The 27,993-nt window shown below is 34.4% G+C and overlaps 1 protein-coding gene across 1 annotated transcript; it reads left to right on the forward strand.

The window, feature by feature from the left end:
* The first annotated feature begins 18,616 nt into the window (after positions 1 to 18,616).
* Positions 18,617 to 19,642, forward strand: LOC130234255 (uncharacterized). Its single transcript, XM_056464527.1, has one exon. It carries the CDS (start codon positions 18,617 to 18,619, stop codon positions 19,589 to 19,591), a length of 975 nt encoding a protein of 324 aa, XP_056320502.1. The 3' UTR covers positions 19,592 to 19,642.
* The last annotated feature ends 8,351 nt before the right edge of the window (positions 19,643 to 27,993 follow it).

A 27,993-nucleotide genomic window follows, 5' to 3' on the forward strand; every position in this document is an offset into this window, starting at 1 on the left:
AACTTTTGTTTCTGCTAGTGCAATGACATTCAGATATTTTTATTTTTACACTGTACATAAAAAAGACTTTTCCTGCTGTACCTTTTAAGATCTAAACTTGATTCAGTGAAGGTTTTGCATTAAATGCTTTAGCTTTAGTGGGCAGTAATGAGAGTGCTATTTACTGTATCTACTTACTGATCATTTGCACTGAGTGGTACTTTACGGTACAGTACAATAGGGGTCGGTACAGGTCACTTTTATCAGGCTTTCCACTGGCAAAAGTGTACCAATGGTATGGTGTATGACAGAAAGTTTCAGTCAACATCATTCTCGCTCGAGAAAATGTCACAGTAAAGCCGTACAGGTTGTTCAATAAATACACATCATATGAGAAGCACTTCTCACAAAACAGATACATAAATACTTGCGTATAAATGTTTATTACTAACTTTTCTATGAACATAATTTGGTTATAACCGCAGATCAATGAAATAGCCTACTGGAACGTCTTATATAAAATAAATAAATAAATAAATAAATGCAACATATGAACACCTACAGACCCTTACAGTCTCCGATATGTTACCATTTACAGAAAAACTAGACACAGCTTACATTTAGTCCTTATTTAGGTTTAAAAACAACACACAATATAACCCCTAGTCAGAGCAAACCTCTCATCTGTATCTTTAATCTTCACCAGCACGTGTAACCTCTTGTTAGAAAGTAATTCCGTCATTCATAATAGTCCAAAAGGTGATAATAATAGTTAAACATGGCAGTTGCTGAAAGAATCATTTGCTCCTTTGTTTTTTCAGGCTTCTCCTTTGTTTTTTCAGGCTTCTCCTTTGTTTTTTCAGGCTTCTCCTTTGTTTTTTCAGGCTTCTCCTTTGTTTTTTCAGGCTTCGCTTTAGTTTTTTCGCACTTTACTCTCATGTTTGTCCATTTCTGAAAGGATCGGATGTCAGAAGCACTTCAATGACCACGCGCACGTTATTATCATCAGCTGAAGAAGTTCGTTATTTCAAATATATATGCACGGGTAGCGCAAGTGAGGGTCGACCATGGCGCGTTATTTCTTATATTACGTATATATTATTACAGTGTAATGTCTCGGCTCTGTATTTAATAATGGTGCTTCCTTTGTTTTCATGTATAAAGAGTTCAGATGCAAAAGCCGCTAACGCCACTTCCACAAAAAATGAAATAATGACGTTGAGTGAATGCTTTTGGCACGTAGTACACCATCAACAAATAGATTTGCTTCTAATCATCCAAATCCCAGCGTTAGCGCATTCAGAAATAACAGTTTGTTGACAGAAGTCGCTAAACGGCACTTGCCTTTGACAGCAAAAGCCGCTATATCCTGAGAACCAATGAGAAGGCGCGACTCGAATCATATGTTTTCAATGTAGCAGCATGCTGATACGCCGGCTTTATGAGGAGAGCGTTTTATTAATCGGAAGAGCGCTTCCGATTTCTGGTTTAAGGAACTCGATGAGCCTGTCCGACTTTCAGTGGATGGCAAATGAAAACGTGCCTTACCTCAAAACTCAAACTCAAAACTTACCTCAAGAAAAAGAAAACACAATGTACAGTCGGAAATGTAGCATGATTTCATAACGTGCTTTTGCGCAGCGATGCTACTTTGAATGAGTCCGATTTACTATACATTAAACGGCAACAGCATTTCACGAAAGACAGAGTTAAGATGCCTGTCTTTTATCCCGCATGGATGCTATGAGGATAAACAAGAGAAGCAAAGGAGACCAAGACCTTGAGTATGGTGAGATGGTGAGAATGAATGAATGACAGCTTCTAAAATTGTCTGAGGGACTTCCCGTTTTTGCCCAGTAGGCACACCTTGTGAATTATCTGCTAATGTAAGCTATAAAAGATAAATATAATGCTTAAAACTATACATTTATATTAGCCTACTTCATATTACCTATACATCTGATAAGCTCTTTATATTAATGCACAATGTACAAATATTGATGTTTCACAATGTTTTACACTACAATATTTAGATCGACCAAGCTTAGTTTAACATGTTTACATTGCTCTACTTGCATTAAATCTAAATCCCAAATATCAAAAATGACAACAGATTGTTAAGATTTAATTAATGTCAGTTTTAATGTTATTAAAATGCATTTACTGGACAGATTTCATTCATTCATTTTCCTTTTGCCTTTTCTCTGGTTTTACCACAGCGGAATGAACCGCCAGTTACTTGACAGATGTCATTTTATCTTTATGTTGTTTGTGTAATGTGTTTTATGTTTGGAAAAATAATTTCTAATTGCATCTTTAGTATTTTTTCAACTAAATACACTGTCTTGTCCCAATAGGTGGATTTAGAGGTTTTTGCAAAAAAAGCACAAGTGGATTTAGCTGGTTTTGATGCAAAAGAAAATCTAATTTGTAAAAAAACTAAGAATTGTCTAAAGTGACATTCATGAAAAAAACTTATTTTATTTACTAGATATGAACTTTTTCATTACATATAAATGAAATTTCTGAACCTAATTATAGGAGCCTGATAGAAAATGCTTATTTACGCGATTTAGCTTTTCCTGAAGTTCCCGGATGTAATTTGTGGAAGCCACTTTTTGAACTGAAATAAAATGATCTGAAATTCCTTTTGAATAAAACTGAACACATTTTAAACAGAACTGAATATTGTGGAAGTGAATTCTGGAGGGTGAATATGAAGTACGAAATTTAAGTATATAATATTTTTTGTTGAAATTTTCACAGCTTAGATTAGCAGCTATGTTAAATTCCAGAACCTGAAAATACAAACCCTGGCAATTTAAATAATTAAATTATGAGCATGGGGCAGCATGGTAGCTCAGTGGTTAGCATTGTTGCCTCACAGTAAGAAGGTCACTGGTTTGATTCCCATCTGGGTCAGTTGGCATTTCTGTGTGGAGTTTGCATGTTCTCCCCATGTTGACGTGGGTTTCCTGTGGGTGCCCTGGTTTCCCCCACAGTTCAAAGACATACGCATATGTGAATTCAATAAACTAAATTGACTGTAATGTATGAATGTTTGTGTGAATGTGGGTGTTTCCCAGTACTAGGTTATGTCTGGAAGAGCATCTGTTGCATAAAACATATGCTGGAATAGTAGGTGAATCATTCCGCTGTGGCAACTCCTGATAAATAAGGGACTAACCTGAATTAATGAAATTACAAGCACTTCTTATTACAATGGGTCATTTATTTATTTATTTATTTTTTCAGTTATTGCTGTTCATGCTCTTTATTTAAAATACTTTTGGCATTATTTTGGTTCCATACAAAAGGAGACTTCCATAACTACAGAAGTCAATGGTTACAGGTTTCTAAATACATTTTTCTGAATAAATTCTTTTGTATTCCTCAGCGCATCTCTTTGGAACAACTTGGGGGTGAGTAAATAGTGAGTAAAATGTCATTTTTGGGGGAGCTATACCTTAAACTCCTGAACCTAATTATAGGAGCCTGATAGAAAATGCTTATTTACAAGAAAAGAGGTCTGATGGATTTAGAGGGTTTTGCATCTGAACTCATGTTGCATGATCCAAATCTCTCAAAGAACACTATTAAAAAAAACACTGATGTACACACTTCTTTCTGTGTTAAATGAACCTCATTAACGAGTCCGTCCAGCTTTCATGTAGTGCTATTCAACGATTTTTGAATGGTTTTGTAACTAAAAAGAGTTAAATGTTTGATTTACAGCAATGGTGCACTAAAGCGGCTGCAGCATGTTCAGTTTCTTTACACAAAAGGCGAAGGAACAAATGTTTTCATACTTTTCATGCCAATCATTGACAACTTGCATTAATATAACACTTCAAGGACTTGTAGAGCAGAAAGATTTTTCAAACTTGCTTGACAACACACTGCGCAATAACCTTGAAGAATCTCTCAGACCTTGAAGAATATGAGTTTAAAAAGAAAAATATCTGCTGAAAAAGAAGCATTACAATGAGATTAACACTCCACAAATATAGCGTTAATCAATGTTAATATGAATATTTACTTATCTAAAAGTTGTATTTGGTAACATCAATGCACTGTGACTTTACATAATGAGCTATTCTTTACCAGGTAAATAGATGCTTAAAAATATATTGCTCATTGCTAACTAATGCGTTTATTATAAACTGACCATGAAATCAAATTCCTTTCTAAGATGTTTTCAGTACAAGTGGTTTATTTGCGCACATCATTTTAACTTGATGTGCTTTCATAATTTTTAAAGAGGCAAGGCAAACTTTATTTATTCATAGAGCACAATTTTACACAACCGTAGTTGATCCGAAGTGCTTTACAATAAAATAAACTGGAAAATAAAAATAAAAACTGGTATTAAAAATACAAGGAAGTATATATGTATAAAATACTAAAATACAAATAAAAATAACATGCATGCATCACTCAAAGGCAAGAGAGTAAAAAAAAGTCTTTAAGTTAGATTTAAAAGCATCCAATGAAGGAGAAATCCTGATGTTTAGAGGGAGAGTTCCAAAGCCTTGGGGCCGCAACACAGAAAGCTCGATCACCTTTTGATTTGCAGTGAGACCGAGGGACAGACAAAAGAAACTGGTCTTGGGATCTTAACGGTCTACAAGCTGTATAAGGCCTAATAAGTTCACTGACATAGGCCGGGGCAGAATTGTGCAATGCTTTATAAGTGAAAAGAAGGATTTTAAAATCAACTCTGAATTTTATAGGTAGTCAGCGCATTGAGGCGAGGACAGGGGAGGTATAATCCCCCCCTATTATGAAGCTATTATGACCTATTAGGACCTGTTATGCAAAAATCACTTTTATAAGGGGTTTGAAAGCTGTGAGGCAACAGTCTGTGAATATAACCAGCCTCTAATGGTAAAAAAAAATCATTATTTTTTTATAATCACACTTGATAAAAACTTTTGATTGACATTCTTCTTTGTACTTGTCATCAGAGGGGGAAAGCCCCGCCCATTAGGGACCTTCTTTTAGCATGGGATTTGTTTATTTTTACATTTTTTTTAATCTTTGTTTGTTTATTGTTACATTTTATTTATTTATTTATTTATTTATTTATTTATTTATTTATTTATTTATTTATTTATTTATTTATTTATTTATGTTATTATATTTATTTATGTTGTTATATTTATTTACTTGTTTGTTTATTATTAGTTTTGTTTGTTTATTACATTTATTTATTGTTTGTTTGTTTGTTTATTATTAGTTTTGTTTGTTAGTTTATTTATTTGTACATTTATTTATTGTTTATTTATTTTTGGAATTGCTTGTTTGTTCATTTGTTTGTTCTTACATTTATTTATTTATTTATTTATTTATTTATTTAACTGTTTATTATGTGTTTATTGTTAGTTTTTTGTTTGTTTATGCTGATATTTATTTATTTTTTGTTTGCTTATCCTTACATTTATTTGTTTGTTTGTTTATTATATATGAATATAACCAGCCTCTAATGATAAAAAAAAAATCATTATTTTTTAAAATCACACTTGATAAAAACTTTTGATTGACATTCTTCTTTGTACTTGTCATCAGAGGGGGAAAGCCCCGCCCATTAGGGACCTTCTTTTAGCATGGGACCTTAGTCTTGTTTTTGAATCTGCCACTATGCTGACACATAGGGATTTGTAGCTTCGCCCTCTTTTGAAAAGAGCACAATCTTGAATTTAAAGCGACAGTCACTAAAATGGCACAATTAGAATCAAAGCCTAAAAGAGTCAGTTTCAAAGACTTATAAAGCATTATTTGTGATGTTTTTGAGTTAAAACTTCACATACTCTAGGGCAGTCGTTCCCAACCCTGTTCCTGAAGGCACACCAACAGTCCACATTTTCAATCTCTCCCTAATCAAACACACCTGAATCATCTTATCATAACATCAGAAGAGACTCCAAAACCTGAAGTTAATGGGTCAGATAACAGAGACATCCAAAATATGTACTGTTGGTGTGCCTCCAGGAACAGGGTTGGGAAACACTGCTCTAGGGACATCAGAGACTTATTTTACATCTTGTGTAAAGAGGCATAAGAGGTCACCTTTAAATCCCACCTATATATACACTACCTGACAAAAGTCTTGTTGCCTATCCAGGTTTTAGGAACAACAAATAATAACTTGACTTCTAGTTGATCATTTGGTATCAGAAGTGGCTTACATGAAAGGCAAAGACCTCTAGAGTACGCTTATTTTACCAAAATAAAAATATGACCATGCTTTGATTTTTAGTTATTTAATTAGGACAGTAATGGCTCGAACAAAAGTGCCAATCTGGGGTGCATTTCCCAAACAACGACATAACTCACGGCTGAACTATCATAGTACGATGCATCGTTTGGGAAAAAAAACGATGTAGTGACGAGTGTTTCCCAAAACGCATAGTTTCTCTGTCGCAGATCCATCGCTTGAACCATGTTAGTTATAACGTAAAACGCCCATAATGACGCTCTAAATGGGGCAGAGGAACTACTTCTTTACAGAAGAACGCCATCATTTCTTTGTGCAAATTATATTGTTTTGCACAAACACGCATTTAAAAAAAATCCAATATTAGTTTTGGTAAAAACATGCACTCGCTTTCCAAATTGACTGAATTATATGTAAATGCCACATATAGAGCCTATGTTTCCTTTACAAATATTATTGAGAATATGACATTCTATTCTTAATCAAATCACTTACAAAGCTAACACATATTCTAATATCATATATAAATCATATGAATAAATAAATAATAAGGCTATTTATTATCAAATGAAATTTAATATTTTTTATATATTAGGAAATGAAAAAAATCCTAATTTATAATATTATTAATACTAATGATGATCATGAGGATGATGATGATAATTATTACTATTTTTATTATTATATATTAGAAATTTAAAAAATCATAATTTAATAATGATGATGATGATGATTATTATTATTAATAAAAAAATAAAATAATAATAATAATAATAATAATAATAATAATAGGATATTGTTTATTTATTTATTTATTTTTTTTTTTTAAGAAAAGTCTACTTTTACATTTTGACACTTGTAATACCACAGCAGAAATGTTCTAACCAGCAGGCCCTTTTCATACATAGTACAGATACTTAATAAATAACCCATTATAAATTAAAAGAATTAACGTATGCTTTTTTTTTTCACAAGCTTTGGACACGTAACATAAATTCCGCTTTTAAATAATAGGTCACCTATAGCTTTCGCTTGAGGCCGTGTTCAAAATGACATCAATGTTTTCAAAGTGCACTGCAAAGGGAACACAATTGTAAACATGAAGATCGCTAAAACTGAACTGTAAAAATAGTTTGAAAGCAAATTACACCTAAGAGAGATGACTTTAATGCTTTTTTATTTTTTAATAATTCCAACTTTGAAAGTTAGAACGTTCTAAATAAATAGGGCATGGGGGGGGGGGGGGGGGAATAACTGGGAATAGAACACAGCCAGGAACTGTGTTTCTAACGACAGCTCCAGAGCTGTAGTTGCGAGTGCTCAAGTTTGCGACGCATTTTGCAAATGTTCGTTGGAGCGATGGATTTGGGAAAAGGCAAATCAACAAACTATGCTTGTAACGACGTAACTTGTGACCTTAGTTGGGCAACGATGGTTTTGGGAAACGCACCCCTGATTGGTGGAGAAGGTTTTGACATGGAGCGTCAAAACAAAAAAAGCGAGCATGAGGAGTTTTTTAAAAATGACGCTTTTGGGCCTGGCGTTTTGCACGTTGGTGTATGATCACATCGGCGCCCTTTATTTAGTCACGAGGCGTTACGTCGATGGACAACGCGTGCAAAAAACGTCTCTGTGTACACGGGCCTTAAGGTCTGACTTTGCTTAGACAAAAGTCTTGCCACTTAACAGAAATGTTGTACAGAGTAGAAGAGGGGTGCCCAAACTTTTTCATATAAAGAGCCAAAACCCAAATATCATTATGAGCCCTGGGCCAAAGGTAAATATACCATCCTATATTACATTGAAGCTGCCATGGGTAGTTTCCTAATACACTTCATAATATTTAAAAATAAATAAAAAAAAACATTACTTTAAATCATGTTAACTAATGCAGTATAACTTTTAAAACGATGACTTACTGCACTAAAAACATTACCTTGAACAGTGGAATTTAACTATTCAAGCAGAATGTGCTTTTGCCTTGATTTGCTCACCAAAGCCTCTGCACTGTCCTCTATCCCCATGAGGTGACAGTATGTACATTTAAGCTAAATCTGATTAATTTACAAGATTTAAGTGAAACATTTCATTTTAGTTAGCTTTTTAACAATAAACAAACAAAAGGTTCTAATAGATTTGAAATGACAAAGTCTAAACTATCCTCATCATTCTCAAAATCAAGTCAAATCAAAGGTTACCACGGGCCAACTTTGGCCTCGGGCCCTACTTTAGGCATCTCTGGTATAGAATATAAAGTTATGATGCAGTGGAAAAAGACAGAATATTCTGTATGACTCCAATGAGCTTGGAGGACTGCATCCATACATCTCTGCAGTGACTCAAATCACTTAATAAAGTCATCTGGAACGGCAAAGGAAGCGTTCTTGCAGGACTCCCAGAGTTCATCAAGACTCTTTGGATTCATCTTCAATGCCTCCTCCTGCATCTTACCCCAGACATGCTCAATAATGTTCATGTATGGTGACTGGGCTGGCCAATTCTGGAGCACCTTGACCTTCTTTGCTTTCAGGAACTTTGATGTGGAGGCTGAAGTATGAGGAGCGCTATCCTGCTGAAGAATTTGCCCTCTTCTGTGGTTTGTAATATAATGGGCAGCACAAATGTCTTCATACCTCAGGCTGTTGATGTTGCCATCCACTCTGCAAATCTCTCGCACATCCCCATTACTGAATGTAGCCCCAACCATGATGTTTCCTTCACCAAACGAGTGATTTCTGTGAGAATCTTGGGTCCATGCGGGTTCCAACAGGTCTTCTGCAGTATTTGTGATCATTGGGTTGCAGTTTAGCAGATGATTCATTGGGGAAAATCTACCTTCTGCCACTTTTCCAAATGATCAACTAGAAGTCAAGTTATTATTTGTTGTTCTTACAACTGGGATCTATGACAAGACTTTTGTCAGATAGTGTATATATACAGTTGAAGTCAGAATTATTAGTCCCCCTGAATTATTAGCCCCCTTGTATATATATTTTTTCCCCCAAATTTTTAACGGAGAGATTTTTTCAACACATTTCTAATCATAACAGTGTTAATAACTCATCTCTAATAACAGATTTATTTTATCTTTGCCATGATGACAGTAAATAATATTTGACTAGATATTTTTTGATTCTGACTTCAACTGTATGCCACAATATGCTCTTGAAATGTCACTTTAAGCTGAATACTAGTATCTTGAAAAATATCTAGTCAATTATTATGTACTGTCATCATGGCAAAGATAAATCAGAAATTAAAACTATTATGTTTATAAATGTGTTGAAAAAAATCTTCTTTCCGTTTAACAGAAATTGAAGAAAAAATATACATGGGGCTAATAATTCAGGAGGCTAATAATTCTGACGTCAACTGTATATTTTTTGATTGTGTACAATATGCAAACATGAACGTGATATTAAAATAAATAAAATAAATGATGTGGTGAGTGTGAGTTTTAAGATGTATTATTTAATAAGCTGGTGTATGAGAGCACAAACAGTATACGGGTTCTGCTTATTATTCGAGGCTTTAATCCATTGTATCTGTGGGGAAAATGTCAGGGTCATGCAAGTATTCTCACTATCAGGCGATAGGCAGAAAAAAGCGACTGCTGGGTTACTAGGAAACCAGAAGAGCTTTTGCTGAAGGCGAGAAGCCGTTTTCACTGTTCTCAATTAAATGAACTGAGATCAGCAGAGTTCTTGAAGAGCAACATGCTTTTGTGGTGGTGATGATAATCAGCTGATTGTTAATGCAAGACACTGCAGGTGAACAGGGTTTAAAAACATACAATGAACATACAGTGCTCAACATAAATGAGTACACCCCATTTTAAAAATGAATATTTTTATCTATTTCTCAATCAATTTAGGTCATGTGTTTTGGTGCATTTGAAACAGTTTTATTAAACAGATATATTTATTAAAATAATATGTTAGTCACCAAACCTCTTTAGAAATAGAAAGAAAATACATTTAACTTCATGAGAAATATTGGGAAAAAATTACAAACTACAAAAATGTAGTTATTTAAATATTAATATTAAAAATATTATTATTTTACATTTTTTTTAGTCAAAGATTTCTACAGAAGGGATTTCAAGTATCTGTTTATCACTCCGCTAACCAGAAAAAACTGACTTTTATTTATTTAGTAGTTTTTGTTTGTTTATTCTTACATTTATTGATTGTTTGATAGATTATTCTGACATTTATTTGTTTATTTATTTATTGTTAGTTTGTTGTTTGTAAATTCTGCCATTAATTTGTTTATTTATTTATTGTTAGTTTGTTGTTTGTAAATTCTGACATTTATTTGTTTATTGTTTGTTTATTTATTGTTAGTTTTTTGTTTGTTTATTCAGACATCTATTTGTTTATTGTTTGTTTTTATTTATTGTTAGTGTTTAGTTTATTTATTTTTACATTTTTTTATCTTTGTAGGTTTGTTGTTGCATTTTTTATTTATTTATTTATTTATTTATTTATGTTATATTTATTTACTTGTTGGTTTATTATTAGTTTAGTTTGTTTATTACATTTATTTATTGTTTGTTTGTTTATTATTAGTTTTGTTTGTTTGTTTATTTCATTTATTTATTGTTTGTTTGTTTATTCTTAGATATGTTTATTTATTATTGGTTTGTTTATTTATTGTTAGTTTTTTGTTTGTTTGTGTTTATTATTAGTATGATTATTTGTTTGTATGTTATTACATTTATTTATTGTTTGTTTGTTAATTCTTAAGATTTATTTACTTATTTTATTTATTTATGTATTAGTTTTTGTTTGTTTATTTGTACATTTATTTATTTATTGTTTATTTATTTTTGGAATTGCTTGTTTGTTCAATTGTTTGTTCTTACATTTATTCATTTATTTATTTAACTGTTTATAATTTATTTATAGTTAGTTTTTTGTTGGTTTATGCTGACATTTATTTATTTTTTTGTTTTTTATCCTTACATTTATTTGTTTGTTTTTACATTTACTTATTATTTGTTTGTCTATTATTATATTTATTTACTTATTTATGTATTAGTTTTTGTTTGTTTGTTTATTTTTACATTTATTTATTTTTTTGGATTTGCTTGTTTGTTCATTTGTTTATTCTTACATTTATTTCTTTATTGTTTTTTAATTGTTAGTTTTACGTTTGTTTGTTTATTCTGACATTTATTTATTTTTGTTTGTTTGATTATTACATTTATTGTTTGCTTGTTTGTTTATTCTTACAATTATTTGTTTGTTTGTTTATTATAAGTTTTGTTTGTTTGCGACATTTATTTTTTATTGTTTATTCTTACTTTTATTTGTTTGTTTATTTATTACAAGTTTTGTTTGTTTATTCAGTTTTTTTGTTTGTTTGTTAATTCTTACTTTTATTTGTTTGTGTTTATTATTATTATTATTATTATTATTTAGTTTGTTTGTTTATTACATTTATTTATAGTTTGTTTGTTTATTCTTGCATTTATTTACTTATCAGTTTTTGTGTGTTTGTTTATTCTGACATTATTTATTTATTGTTTAATTTTTGGGATTAGCTTGTTTGTTCATTTGTTTATTCTTACATTTATTTATTTATTATTTGTTTATTTATTGTTAGTTTTTTTGTTTCTTCCGACATTTATAATTTTTTTTTTGTTTATTACATTTAGTTATTGTTTCTTTGTTTAATATTAGTTTTGTTTTGTTTATTGTTTATTTTATTATTAGTTTTGTTTGTTTATTACATTTATTTTAGTGTTTGTTTATTCTTTGATTTGTTTATTTATTATTTGTTTATTTATTTATTGTTGTTTTTTGTTTGTTTTTCTGAAATGTATTTGTTTCCTTATTAGTTTTGTTTGTTTGTTAATTTTTACATTTGTTTGGTGTTTGTTTATCCTTACATTTATTTGTTTGTTTATTATTAGTTTTGTTTGTTTATTCTTACATTTATTTTTTATTTTTTGGATTTGCTTGTTTGTTCATTTGTTTATTCTTACATTTATTTATTTATTTATTTATAAATGTATTATTTATTTTTTAATTTATTGTTAGTTTTTTGTTTGTTTATTCTTACATTTATTTATTTTTTTGTTTTTCTTTACATTTATTTGTTTGTTTGTTTTTACAAATACTTATTGTTTGTTTGTTTATTCTTGCAATTCTTTATTATTAACATTTGTTTATTTATTATTGGATTTGCTTGTTTGTTCATTTGTTTATTCTTACTTTTATTTATTTATTATTTGTTTATTTATTGTTAGTTTTTTGTTTGTTATTTTTATTGTTAATTATTAGATTTATTTATTTATTTTTTTGTTTTTTTTGTTTATTTGTTTTTTTACCTTTATTTATTGTTTGTTTTTTTATCCTTACATTTATTTATTTGTTTATTTTTAATTTTGTTTGTATGTTTATTCTTAGATTTATTTATTTATTTTAAAATAGATTTTACATGAATAAATCATAAATACCTACTGAATACAGATATACAAAATAAAAGAGAAAACAGCCTTCATAAATATGTATGTATTCTTGCCTCAAACACTGTAATTGAACAATTCAAACAAACAAATCAATTAAGAGAGGCAGATTAAATTTATTTAAACAATCCTGTTTTTTAACGAAAGGAAATCACATTTATCAAACTGATGAACAGAAAAAATGTATTGAGTGAAAAATAGATGACAATATATGGTACGTATGTTTTGATACATATTTCAAGTACTTTTTTTTATAGTTAAAGGCCATGTTTGACCCCTGATGAATAAAGAAAAATATTGAATGAATGATAAAGCAAAACTTAAAAGTATATTTTGGATTTTTTCTTTAAAATAGACTGAAGTAGAAAAATAAAAATAACAACATAAAGAAAACCTTAAAAAGCACTTCGGCAGTCATATTCCTATGAACCTGCAAGTGAATGTTAGGTGAGAGACTCATATTTGTCTTGTGAATGAGTTCTTCTACTTTCATTAAGGGTCTCGGTGGTCTGTGCTATGCAAATAAAACCGCTGAACATCCAGGCCACATTAGCACAGGATGCAGGCAAAGCAGTTTAAGAGCCACAACATTTGCCTCTGATTTACATCGGCTACATCTGAATAATTATACAAGATCCTCTCATGAGGAGAACAGAAGGTCTGTGCAGATGCCGTTGAACATATGGCGAAGAAACAAAGATTATTATGTATTAAAATATCACCGTCTTGCAGTCATGAGTCAGTAGTTTTAGTTTTTAGGAGTGCCAGAGAAGAAAAAATAAATAAAATAATGTAGATAGCAGGAGACTTTTAAACGTGTGGCATCTGAACAGAAACCAGTGTTATTTTAGTATTATGTGCTAGTATTTTATTTGTGTTCAAGTTAACCTTAATTTAATATACACATAAAAAATGTTTTGTTTTTTGTTCAAATTAGCTGATTCAACACAATTCCTGAGTTCTTTGGGGGGACAACGTAATTGTTTTATGTTCAATCCACTTTGATAAGTAATGGATTTGTGTTGGGACAACATGAATAAGTTATGTGAAACCTTGCATTGTTTGCACTACAGTGCAAGGTTCCCACACAATTCATTCATGTTGTCCCAACTGATTCCCTTCCAGCTGCACCCCATCACTGGGAAACACCCATACACTCTTACATTCACACAAACACTACAGACAATTTAGTTTATTCAATTCATCTATAGCACATATCTTTGGACTTGTGTGGGGAAACCGAAGCACCTGGAGGAAACCCACACCAACACAATGAGAACATGCAAACTCCACACAGAAATGCCAAGTGACCCAGATGGGACTCGAAAACAGCGACCTTCTTGTTGTTAGGCGATCATGCTACCCACTACGCCACCGTGACACCCTTCATATAAGTTGAGATGACAAAAAAAAAAAAAAATTTGATCCAACTAAAAAAAATTAAGACAGCAATAATTTTTATAGTATATTTGACTGAACGCAGCACTGAACACAACATTTTTACTGTAAAAGCCATTGACTCAACTTAAAATGGTAAGGCAACCTGCTGCACAGCTTTTTGAGTTAACTCAACTACAGTACTCAGGTTAAAAGTTGAGTCAACTCAAAAAACGCTGCGCAGTAAGTTGCCTAATAATTTTAAGTTGTCGCTTTACAGTGCTAAAACAGCTTTCATTCATTTTCTTTTTGGCTTAGTCTCTTTATTAATCAGGGGTCACCACAGCAGAAAGAACCGCCAACTTATCCAGCATATGTTTTACACAGCAGATTCCCTTCTAGCTGCAACTCAACACTAGGAAACACTCATACACTCTCATTCACACACATACACTACAGACAATTAAGCTTATTCAATGCACCTATAGCACGTCTTTGGACTTGTGGGGGAAACCGGAGCACCCGGAGGAAACCCACGTCAACATGGGGAGAACATCACACAGAACTGCCAAATGACCCAGCCGAGGCTCGAACCAGCGTTCTTGTTGCTGTGAGGCGATCGTGCTACCCACTGCGCCACTGTTACGCCCCTAGAACAGTATATTCTTGCAAAACATACTGCTATATTATTTCTTTAAAACATTTATTTTACAATTTTGTGAACTATTTTTGACAGTACAGTATTTGACTTTCTCTGTGTGTGTGTGTGTGTGTGTGTGTGTGTGTGTGTGTGTGTGTGTGTATGTGTGCGCGCGCATATCTATATTGGTGTGTATTTGTGTGTAAAATCAAAAACTAAAAGTCCAACACCTCTTCAACATCCACCACAAATGTCTGGATAGTGGTTAAAATGACTAGTCATGCTTCTGTCCCATAAAACACACTGCTTTAAATATGGTTACGGTCAGCATATGAAAATTGCCTGACTTCATAGCTGCTGTATAAATGTCAGCCGGCTATTGTAGAGCTTTCAGCAGCAGCAGACCAAAGCAATTCAGCGTCAATTTTCTCCCTATCATTTACCATTTCTTTAAAAATGCACTTTGCCATGACGACAGAACATCATTTTCTGGTATTTTTATCCTCTAAATACACAAGGAGCTTGAGCACTGCGAACATGAGGGAAAATATTTGAGACTTGGAAAACAAGGTACTGAAATGACTCTGCTCATATTCAATTAATCAATGCTTTTTTTTCTTCAAATATTCAATGGTAAATAGCCAGAGATAACCTGATAAAATGTGTATTTGCTATTGGGATTTCTAACATTTTGAGAGCTGATTTTGATATTCATATACAGTTTAAGGGCAATGTTTTAATCCTATACAGTATTTATTGTTATTTTGAAATAGCTTTTCTTATGGTAAATGTTTTGGTATAACATGATAAGGTCAACTTTCTGAGTTGACTCAACTTAAAAAGAGTTTTGCACGCTGATGGAAGGATGCCACCATGGCTGAAGTATTTCTTTTAGACAGGTAATGTTCTGTTTCAAACTCTTTTAGTCACGCAAAGCTGTATTTTGTTGTTTTATGAATGGGTTATATACACAGAAGTGTTGTTCAGCCAATGAAATCTGAAGATTTTCAGTCTCATAAGAGACCTTTTACAGTATCGATAATGTCAATTTTAATTTAGTTTAACAACAAAACAGCAGTAAATAGCGCTATTCCGCCTAGCCTGCTTTACTGAGCTGAAGTTAGTTTTATACTGACACTGGGTCATTTTTGAAATATGACGAAACGAATATTTCATTTACATTGTTTGCTTACTGTATTCAACAAAACCAGCATAAGCCTAGAATTTAGTGCGAGTTGGTGGTGCTACTTTGCCTTATAGTGAATGCAGTAATTGACTTTAATATGATCAATAACATTACTTGTTATGTACAAAAGTTCGTAACATACAAAAACATAAAAAACTACATCTTACCTATGGAATATTCTACCTTTGTGCTTTGTTTTCTTTGTTTGCTCGTTACTGCAGCTCACACCGCGTAAGTTAAGTATCTCCACATCAATAAAATTAAACAACAACTGTCTTACAAGTTTCATTTTGAAATGTGCAAATCAAACAAAATCTGCATTTTTTCAGGTTGCTTGAGCTAATCCACATGTGCACTGCAAAAAAGAATGAGATCACGACACCAACCTTATTTATGGACCTTTTTACAGATTATCATCCTCTGAATGCTTCGTCTACTCTGGTCTTCTGAAGTAATCCAGAACTTGGTCTTGATGGTAAATATCCTCTAGAAATGACAGCGACTCTTTGTTTAGAAGTTTATAGGTGTTTGAGTAGTTGCTGTCATGTGACCTGCGTTTGTCAGAACGAACTGTACCTCGTGTTCGTTTCATACAGATTCCAAAATTAGAAAACTTTTGTTTTCAAGTGTACTTGGCTCACTTAAAAGTAGAGATTTCAAGCTTTATGTGGATATATTTCTTATGTCTGTGAAGCAAGTATTTGCTGAGATTCTTTGCTAGTGTTTGTTAACCACCAAACTGTTATAAAAGTACACTCCTGGTCCGAGCTTCTCCCCGGACAATCATCAGCCTATATAGCAATCAATGATTGGCTACTGTACCAGTAGACGGGGCTTCATCCGCCTTTTTCCCATTCAAAACTAGTGACACGTCTTGTGTATTCTATAGTCTTTGTTAAAATCTGCATGAGCTGCAAGCTGCGACCAATTTTTTTCTTCTGTATTGTGACACAGTTCCTAAAGAAACAGAAAATTAAATGCGTAAACAATGGGCATGGCTTGTTTTTTTCTACTGTAAGCTGATTGGATATAGTAAAGTAGGCATTTTCTTCAGAAAGATCAGGAAAAGGGTTTGGGGAGTGTAAGAGCCATATTTCATAGTTTACTGTTCAAGGTAATTTTGTGTAATATAATGTGTTCTCGTTGATTTGCATGTCATATACTTTGAATTACTTTTCTACTGCGCATGTGTAGTATGCTGTCATAGTACACACGTTTTGTGACACACGTGAATTGTTAGGGTGATGTGAAGGGGTTGGAAAGCACCAGCTTTTGACAAAAATTTAAATATTGGACTCGATTCATCAAACTGGAACAAACAAGTTGTTTGTAAGCAGATTGTGACAACATTGGCACGTGTGGATGTCTGATGTAAAAAATAAACAAAGATACACGGAATTAGATGGACTCTCCGATTCAGTTCACCTTTATTTGTATAGCGCTTTTACAATGTAGATTGTGTCAAAGCAGCTTCACATAGAAGATCATAGTGAATTGAAACAGTGTCAGTCCAGTTCAGTGTGGTTGAATTTCACTGCTGAGTTCAAACACTGAAGAGTAATCCATCGATGCGCAGCTCCACAAGTCTCGAACCATACAAGCCAGTTATGACAGCGGCGAGGAAAAAAACTTCACCAATTGGCAAAAGTGAAGAATTAAAAAACCTCGAGAGAAACCAGGCTCAATTGAGCATGACCATTTCTCCTATGGCCAAACGTCTTGTGCAGAGCTGCAGTCTAGGTGCTGGAGGCTGGAGAAGCTGGACTCTTGTGTCGTGATCAAGTGTTAGCACTAATACATGTCAAGACTTGTGAAACGGTCATAATGGTCACATGTTCCCTACAGGGAGAGTCATTTAAACCAGACACCACCTCCACTTCACCATTTCTGTTTGTTGTCAAAACTGATAGCTGGAGGGGCGTGGTTAAGTATGTTAGCCACACCCAATACCTCAGACAGACGTAATCTGAGGATTTAACTGAAAACAAACAGGAAGTGCATTTTCAGATTTCAATGAAAGATTACAAGGGCAAACTATTTTTTTCCCCTAATGACATGCACAGATGAAATGCTCACCACAAAACTAGCAATGTGAGCTAACAAAATCAATATGGGTAGATTTGACCAGCGACAAGATTATCCCAAGGTTTCCATAATCCTGGACCAGGCCGTATCCTAAGACTGACTCCTGTGAGACTCCAGGGATAGGCGAGTCTTTGTTGACGTCCAGCGTTCTCCAGCCTCCAGAGCCTAGACTGCAGCACTGCACAAGACGTTTGGCCATAGGAGAAATGGTCGTGCCCAACTGAGCCTGGTTTTGTCTCGAGGTTTTTTATCCTTCACTTTTGCCAATTGGTGAAGATTTTTCCTCGCCGCTGACGCCACTGGCTTTAATGATTCGTGACCTGTAGAGCTGCACATCGATGGATTTGCTCTTCACTGTTTGGACTCTCAGTACTGAATATTAAACCACACTGAACTGAGCTAAACTGAACTTAACTTAAACACTGAAAACTGAACTACACTGTTTCAATTCACTATAATCTTCTATGTGAAGCTGCTTTGACACAATCTACATTGTAAAAGAGCTATAGAAATAAATGTGAATTGAATTGAATTTGATATTATCTGTATTTTAATAACAAATCTCTTCTAAACTACTACATGAAAAGCAAGATAACCACTACGATTTTCTCACTGAAGACATCTTCTTTCTTGTGTCCACTAACAGACCTCATCATCATGCTGTCTACTCAAGACAAACTGGTGGCCTGGCTGCTGATCGGCGTACTGGCGATCCTGACCATCTTCTTCAACATGTATCTGCTTCTAGTCAACTATCGAAGCTACAGAAAAAAGCACAAGCTGAACCCGGCAGACTTCATTATTACAGCAATCGCCATTGCCAGCATCTCCCAGCAGGTCCTGACGTACTCCTGGCAGACCATGGATGTGATCGACACCGTTTGCCAAATCAGTCTGGTGGAGGCCATATTGTTAGTCCTCGTTTTCAGTGTGAAGCTCATCATATTCTGGAGCACGGCCTTTCTGACTTTTTACTATGGCACAAAACTGGTTGTTGAGCCTGTTCACTGTTATACAAGAATCCAAGAAGCCATTGTGAAACACGTCCACATTGTGTTGACGGTGATAGTCGTGAGTGGCTTTGCAAATTGCGTTCCCTTATTGAGTGTATTGACGTATTACAACGGCACCACCGAATTGGGTGATTGTGGGTCTATAATGCCAAGCGATACGCCTGGGCTTGTCTACGTCTTTTATTATGTCGTAATTTCTGACATTATTCCGGGAATCGTGATGGTCAAATGCAGCATTTCTATATCGTATCACTTGGCGAAGCATCTTCTGGACATGAAAGCGAGCACAAATGGCGCTCACGGGCCCAAACTCGGCACTCAGATGCGGGTGATCAAGATGACGCTCAGTTTGGTGTTCGTTTACAGCTGTTTTGTGGCTGTGGACATTTACACGCAGACCACGGTGGTGTTGATGCGGCAGAACACACTGGCTTTGATTATGCTGTTCGCCAGCATTTACACCACGGTCAGTGCGTTCGTGCTGATTTATGGGAAGAAAAGCTACTGGAAGGAGCTGATCGCCTCTTATAACCTCTTTTTAGATGAGTATCCTTGTTTGAGTAGAATGAAGGTCGAGGAGGTCAAACATGAACCGCATGAACACAGTCATGGGCACTAAACGCTCTATGAAGATGCTTTAGTGCACTGTAAATAAAACGGTATGTCAAGAAGTCACGACAGCAATGTTTATACACTCAAATTTTGCTGTTTGTTCAAACTTATTTAAAATAAGTTGAAACAACAGAGTTCTTGAGTTTTTTTGGGGACAACTTTATTGTTTTATGTTCAATCCACTTAAATTCAACACAGGTTGATTGTGACTACATACCTCCGTATACATTTCTGGAGAGCGTGAATTATGTAGCCAGAGCTACGTATGGCTGCATTTAGTTTTTAAAACGAACGCTATGGGGCGGTATGATGCTGCCGACGGCTTCTGTTTCTTTTCATGATATCACCTTAAAACTTTCCTCCCTGAGAACGGCTTTTCTCCTGTTACCAGTTTGTCCAGTGGCTTACGTCGGCGGACTTGAAATGCAGAAAGGAGTTGACCACGACAATGGAGTTCGAGTCTGGTGAAGAACGCTAACACAAAAGAACGGTAAAGCTAAAACAAAAGGCTAAAAATATAATAAACAAGTAAATAACAGGGTGAGAAAGTGGTAAGATCTGAAAACATGGTAAAAATCAGGCGAGGACTTTTCTTTATCTGGATTAATTTTGAAAACACTATATGTTGGGTTTAGGTAAGGGGGTGGGCGGGTGGGGGGATTGGTTCGTCTGTCAGTCAGTGAGATTTACGTGAGAACAGCAGGCGTTAATGGCACCTGTGAGAGATATTTGAGATCTGAAAAAGCATACACAGCAGCCTCTGGTGGATTCGCGAAAACAAAAACTGCAAAAAAATAAAAATAAACGTAACAGAATGAGAAAGTGGTAAGATCTGAAAATGTGGTAAAAATCAGGCGAGAGCTTTTCTTTATCTGGATTAATTTTGAAAACACTATCGGTTGGGTTTAGGTAAGGGGGTGGGCGGGTCAATAGGTGCTTCTGAAAACACTATCGGTTGGGCTTAGGTAAGGAGGTGGGCGGGTCAATAGGTGCTTCTGAAAACACTATCGGTTGGTTTTAGGTAAGGGGGTGGGCAGGTTAGGGTTTCGGTTCGTCATTCAGTCAGTCCACAGCGGCCGCTGGTGGATTTATGTGAGAACAGCAGCATGATTGGCATTCGCGAGAAATATTTGAGATCTGCAAAAGTTTAACTTGATATTTTTGTCAGTTTGATTGATGTAAGTTGAGATGACTAGAAAATTTTGTTTGATTCAACTCAAAAATGTAAAACAGCAAGATTGTCTTTACCAGTGTGGATATTCCTTCAAAAGTGACACTCGTATTGAATTCAACTTTGAATTCAATCATTTTTGAACAAACTAGAAGTAGACATTCTGCTACTTAACTGATATATTAAATATGCTGGACAATGATGGGATTTTCTTGTCTGGCTTTTATAATTTGCCCGTTCATCCTTATAAAGCATCTTTGACGGTCTAACATTGTATAATGGAAATCAATGTGAACTAACCAACCTGGAGCTCAGCTTGATAGAAATAACCGAGTTGTTTTAGTCGTTGTTGTTTTTTTCCTATTCTTTTAAGGGTTAAACTTTAGATTACCATCTCATTTCCAATTGGTTTCCCATAGACATTTGTCCATATTGTGCTGGCCATGATCGCTACACATACTTCCCCTGTTGAACGTTTTGACTTATTACAACTGCACCACTGCAAGGGATATGCCTGGGCTTGTCTACAACTTCTTAGGCTTTATCATGTCTGACAAAAGTGATACTTATATTGAAGTGAACTTAATCATAGAGACACAATAGCATTCTGCTACTTATCTGATATATTGAATATGCTGGACAATGATGGGATTTTCTTGTCTGGCTTTTATAATTTGCCTGTTCATCCTTTTTAAGCATCTTTGACACAGTCTACATTGTTTAAATTGCTATAGAAATCAATGACTTGACTAACCTGGAGCTCAGCTTTAAATTTTTACTCCCTTTTTCTAAGTAATGTCAACTAATTGCTTTAAAAGCAATGGTTTTAAAGTAATGTTAACTGATAAAAATAAATATATATATATATATATATATATATATATATATATATATATATATATATATATATATATATATATATATATATATATATAAATAATAAATAAATATATCCAAATGTTAAACTGATCACTTGAATGCTACATTGTCCCAAAAAAGCTCAAGAATTGTGTTGATTCAGCCCATTTACAATAAGTAGTTTGGACAAACAGCAAGCATCATTTTTTGAGTGTGCTTTGACTATGCAGTTTGCTAGCATTTACACCACAGTCAGTGAATTTGTGATGATTTATGGGAAGAAATGCTACTGGAAGGAGCTGTTCGGCTCTTCTGACCTCTTCTTAGACGAGTACTCTTGTTTGAGCAGAATGAAGATCAAGGAGGTCAAAAATGAACCACACAAGCACAGCCACGGGCATTGATCTGGAGCTCAGCTTGATGGAAACGATAGTTGTTTAGCTTCTTGTTGTATTTCCTGTGCTTTTCAGGGTGGACTTTAGAGTAAGGTCTCATTTGTTAAAGTCAGCATGAAACGGACACTGCAATAATGTTTCGTGCCCTACAGAGTCAGGTTCCAGAAGCAAAGACTTTATTCATTTTCTCTATAGGGAAATTTCTTTTTAACAATAACTGGTAAACCTGGAGAGACCGAGCTGCTGTGAGCTTCGAGGTTGTTAATCTGTTGTTTGCATTTTTCGACATTGATTCAAGTTATAATCATGTTTAATAACACAATTCCTGCAGAAAACTGCATTGCCCATGATGCTGTGCAGAAAATACCACCGATCAGAAAGGGGCAGTGAGCAAAATCTGCTTGTTAAGTTGGACGAAGCGGCTTCTGGGTCCAAGTGCTACATCAAACTGTATGGGGAGACTCATTAAATGGTAATAATAAACGTTTTCAATGCTCTGTAATTCTTCCGAAAATCACAATCACAATATCTATATCCATAACTAATTAGATGGCCAGAAAGTGATTAGATTTTAATAAATTGTTAAAATTTTGGTATTTGTGGTGCAGCAAGCCCAAAGGATGATGAGTACACTATGTTTTAATATTTAATTGACTTGTATGATAGGACTAAAAAGTGACCATAAACATATATTTTCCCAATTCAAATGAGTAGCGGCCTGGACCCCGAAACAGTATTCCATACATCACCGATACGCCACGACTTAACAAGTGCATACACTAAAAAAAGATTGTTAGCTTTGCCCTCCACTATGAAGCGTGAATAGTGGGTGAAGTGTTTTTAAAATACCTCAATATTTGCGGATCATATATTTCCTCCATAGTTACAACCAAAAACTTTGCATAAATTGTTTTATATTTTAACTTCACGAAGCCAAATGGGATTTTCCTCATTAAAAAACATTAAGATCACGGATCAAGGTTTGACTTTCTGTCTGATTTTAGGAATATTTTATGAAAATTTCAAAGCTTGCAATGCTTAGCTTCTACTCATAACTGGTTGGCTTTTTTTGGTTAAGCATTTTTAAATCCCACTCAGAACAATTACTTACAGAACCATCACTGCTGAATTAAAGGCTTAACTAGGATAATTAGGCAAGTTATGGTAATTAGGCAAATCATTAGATAACAAGGGTTTGCTCTGTAGACAATTGAGGTGGGCTAATAATATCGACCTTAAAATGGTTTTAAAAAATTTAAAACTACTTTTATTTTAGCCGAAATAAATCAAATAAGACTTTCTCCAGAAGAAAAACAATTATAGGAAATACTGTGAAAAGTTCCTTGATCTGTTAAGCATCATTTCAGAAATATTTGATGAAGAAAAAAATCACAGGAGGGTTATTAATTTTGACTTCAACTTTATATGTTATGATTAAAGGAAAACAAAGTCGTCACATTTAAAAATAGTACATTTAATAATTCATCCAGCTGACAAAGATAAATGGATGAGGAATATGTAGTTTTATTAATCTATTTCATTAATCTGTTTAATGAATTCTGTGACATTAGTTGATTCATATCACTTTTTAAGACAAACAAAATTACAAATGATAATGCAAAAAGCTGTATCAAGCTGTAAAATAAACAAGACAAAATAGTTTAATACCAGCAGCCATTGGACATTTAAATAAGGCATAGACTAAAGCAGAAGAAACTGATTATTATTAAAGAGATTATTTATTTATTTTATTTTTTGGAAGAGAGTGTGTTGTATGTTTATGCTTTATGTCTTTGTCCAGTTGTTGTCACTGTATGGGAGTTTTAAGTGTGGCACTGTTATGAAACGAGAACTTGACTGCAAACCAAATTTACCTTAGGGTATAAATAAAGTAACCTAACCTAATCTAACCTAACCTAGAAACCTAAATGAACATGATCTGTTCACACATATGATGTAAAATTATTCAAAAAGCACTGTAAAAAGCAATTAGTTACTTTAAAATAGCGAGTAAACCTGTTGACTTTAAAGCAACATGTTGAATTCACGTTAAAAAAGTGAGTAAACCCATTGCAACTTGGAACATTTAAGTTGACTCAATTAAGTTTTCATAATTATACACAGTTCATTTACTTAATAATTTTAAGCCAACACGTTAACACACGTTTTTTTTAGTAAAGTCAATTAATCGCTTTAAAAACAACAGGTTTAGCCTACTTTATTTTAAAAGGTGTAGTCAACTAATAATTTGTTACAGTGTAGGACAAACACATTAAATACACTTACCGGCCACTTTATGATGTACACCTAATAACAATTAGTACCATTTGAGCGTCGTGTCAACGCCACAGTCTACCAGAGTATTGTTGCTGACCATGTCCATACCTCTATGACCACAGTGTAACCATCTTCTGATGGCTACTTCCAGCAGGATAACGCACCATGTCAAAAAGCGTGAATCATCTCAGATTAATTTCTTGAACATGACAATGAGTTTACTGTATTCAAATGGCCTCCACAGTCACCAGAACTCAATCCAATAGAGCACATTTGGGATGTGGTGGAACGGGAGATTCGCATCATGGATGTGCAGCCGACAAATCTGCAGCAACTGCGTGATGCTATCATGTCAATATAGACCAAAATCTCTGAGGAATATTTACAGTACCTTGTTGAATCTATGCCATGAAGGATTAAGGCAGTTCTGAAGGCAAAAGGGAGGGGCGAAGCAGTGGCGCAGTAGGTAGTGCTGTCGCCTCACAGCAAGAAGGTCGCTGGTTCGAGCCTTGGCTCAGTTGGCGTTTCTGTGTGGAGTTTGCATGTTTCCCAGTGATGGGTTGCGGCTGGAAGGGCATCCGCTGCGTAAAACAAATGCTGGATGAGTTGGCGGTTCATTCCGCTGTGTTCATTCCCCGGATTAATAAAGGGACTAAGCTGACAAAAAAATGAGAGAATGAAGGCAAAAGGGGGTCCAACCCGGTACTGGTAAGGTGTACCTAATAAAATGGCCAGTTCATATCTTGTATGTCCTGATACTGTATATTGGATGAAATATGAAATTTACAATTTTTAAAGAGTCACATGAATTAGATTGCTTAAATCTTTTTTTGAAAATCACTTTTATCTAAGCTTTTTTTCCACCAGTAATTTCACTTAATTGATTTGTGTGGAGGGCGTCAAGGTGGCGCAGTGGGTCAAGAAGGCAAGAAGTGGCAAGCAGGTTGTTGGTTCGAGCCCCGGCTGGATCAGTTGGCATTTCTGTGTGGAGTTTGCATGTTCTCCCCGTGTTCGCGTCGGTTTCCTCCGTGTGCTCCGGTTTCCTCCCACAGTCCAAAGACATGCGGTACAGGGGAATTGAATAAGCTAAATGGGCCGTAGTGTAGGAGTGTGAATGCAGAAGTGTGTGGGTGTTTTCCAGTGTTGGGTTGCGACTGGAAGGGCATCCGCTGCGTGAAACATACGCTGGATAAGTTGGTGGTTCATTCCGCTGTGGCGACCCCTGATGAATAAAGGGACTAAGCCGAAAAGAAAATGAATGAATGAATAATTTGTGTGGATGTTCACTTTTGACATGTAAAACAAGCTATTTATTAGGAAATATTTCACTTTTGTTTGTGCTAATTATTTTAAATGTATTTTATCTTGATTAGTCTAGGTTAATATCCCTTTAACTAACTAAAGCTATTATAAGTGACATCGTTTTAGATCAAGCACCAAACTCGCTCTGCAGTAACTGAATAAAGGAGGTGGAAAGCGCAGCATCTCATACCTGTTTATTAGTAAAGTTTAGAGATATAACTTATTTATCTCAGGAGTTTCCCTAAATGAGACGGTGAAAGTAAACATTCATAGATATATACTCTAGATATTGCATACGGACCCTGAGCATGCGTCAATAGCGCCGCCACATTTGTACAGTGCTCTCAGCACAAATGTCAGTAATGAGCAAACAAAGAAAACAAAGCTCAAAGGCAGAACATTTCATAGGTAAGATTTAATTTTTTACGTTTTTGTATGTTATGAACTTTTGTGCTAAACAAGTAACGTTATTGATGATAACAGTCTCTTACTGCACTGACCATAAGGTAAAGTAGCACCAACTTGCACTAAATACTAGGCTTATGCTAGTTTTGTTGAATAAAATAAGCAAACAATGCAAAATAAATATGACAACAAGATGCTGCAGTGCAAGAAACTTGTATTATTGTCGGCTAAGAGAACGAGTCGTTCATAAGTGGGGAGAAGTGGGTGCTTCAGGACACGGATTAGATCAAATTTAACAGGGAGGGTGGAAAATACATTTCCATAAACACAAACACATGCTCTTTGTCAGGATAAGTGTGATCCCTTATCAATGTAGAAAAATATTTGCATAATGACCACCGGGAAAACTCCTGATCACAGATGTGTATATCTCTGGCTCTGGTTGGCCACAGTCCTCCACTGCAGCTTTGTCCCTAATTTCAAAGGAGTGCTACCCTGTACTAAAATGGCGGCTCTATTGACGCATTCCTTCCAATATGCCAAAGCATGCTAATAGGACTTTTAATTTGCCAGTAACCTGGGTTAATAGTTTCCGGTAATTGTATGCCAATGCAAAATTTGCGTGTTTAAGGTCTGTTTTCTTAAAAAATCTGCGATCTCCACTGGCTAAGTGATATCCGATATAAGGTGGGTCTCAGATTGTACAAGAAGCACTGCATTATATAACATTTTCCCCGCCATGTTTTTATAATATGAGCATTTATTTTACCCCAGTATATTCAATAGAGCTTCTGCGCTAGCCAGCCATTCTGACGGGCAAGTGCGAGCAAATGGCTTTTTGTCTCGTTTTACGCTTGAGCAACTGAATGAATGCTAATATCGGTTTAACTGATTGTATTTGAATTACATTACAATATCGATGCTGTAAAAGGAACCGTATAAAATGGAAAAAACTCACAATAACAGGTCACAAGAAGTGTATCAGAATGGGAAACACACTAGCTCGGCATATACCCTATAGACAACAACAGGGTATATACAACAAGTAAATATCTATGGTACATATTAACATGCAAATTTACGGTCATAAACACATTAAAGGTGTTTATTTACTGAAATTCGTTTAATTTTTTTTTAACAGTTTACAGTTTATTTACAGTTTTATTTGTATTGTACAATTTATATTTGTAAGGGTGTTGTGCATGCTATATATATATATATATATATATATATATTAAAAAACAATTTTTGAAAAACAATAAATCGTTGTTTGAATGGTGTAATGCTTATATTATTTTCCCTTAAAAATGCGTGAAGGTCACGTGATCATCAGAAAAAACGCAGCATCTCATTTCTCGTACGACGCGTTTTGTGTTATCGCGGTCTCCTGAGTTCGTTCTGCTGAGGAGAGAGAGAGAGAAAAAAAGTTCGTTCTGCTGAGGTGACCTGGCAAGAACAGTTTCCACTAGAAAGCAAGTACGTGCTTAGCGTTCTTGGAATTTAGAAACAGCCATTAGCTCAAACACACACCTGCTTAATAGTTTCTAGTAGTCTTGAACACCTTGATTAGCTGGATCAGGTGTCTTTAATTAGGGTTAGAGCAGAGCGGCGGCCCACCAGGGATCGTGTTTGAGACATGTTTTAGAGAGATAAAGCAACAAGACCAACATCAGTAAGTTTTAATCAGTCTATTTTGTATTTTTTTTTTGTTGCGTTTGTTGTGTTGTGTCACTTCTGAACAAGATAAAGTGACAGGCATCATTATGATTATATCAAAAACTTTCAACGTCAACATTCGTCAGCCCTCACTATTGGCTCTTTTTTAATGTTCTTTTTCTTGCTGCTATCGAACTAATCAAGCTAACTCTTTCTTAAATTACCACACAATAGGGTATATTTTGTTGAGTAACGATATTGCTTACGATATAACATTTGGAATAAATCTGTTTTTATTAGCTCTGAATTAAAACAATTTATGTATGTAATGATATTAAAATCAAC

Source organism: Danio aesculapii, chromosome 8 (genome assembly GCF_903798145.1).
Source record: "Danio aesculapii chromosome 8, fDanAes4.1, whole genome shotgun sequence".
NCBI lineage: Eukaryota > Metazoa > Chordata > Actinopteri > Cypriniformes > Danionidae > Danio > Danio aesculapii.

Coding starts and splice junctions, on each gene's coding strand:
- LOC130234255 (XM_056464527.1), top strand. CDS start 18,617: ATGCTGTCTACTCAAGACAAACTGGTGGCCTGGCTGCTGATCGGCGTA.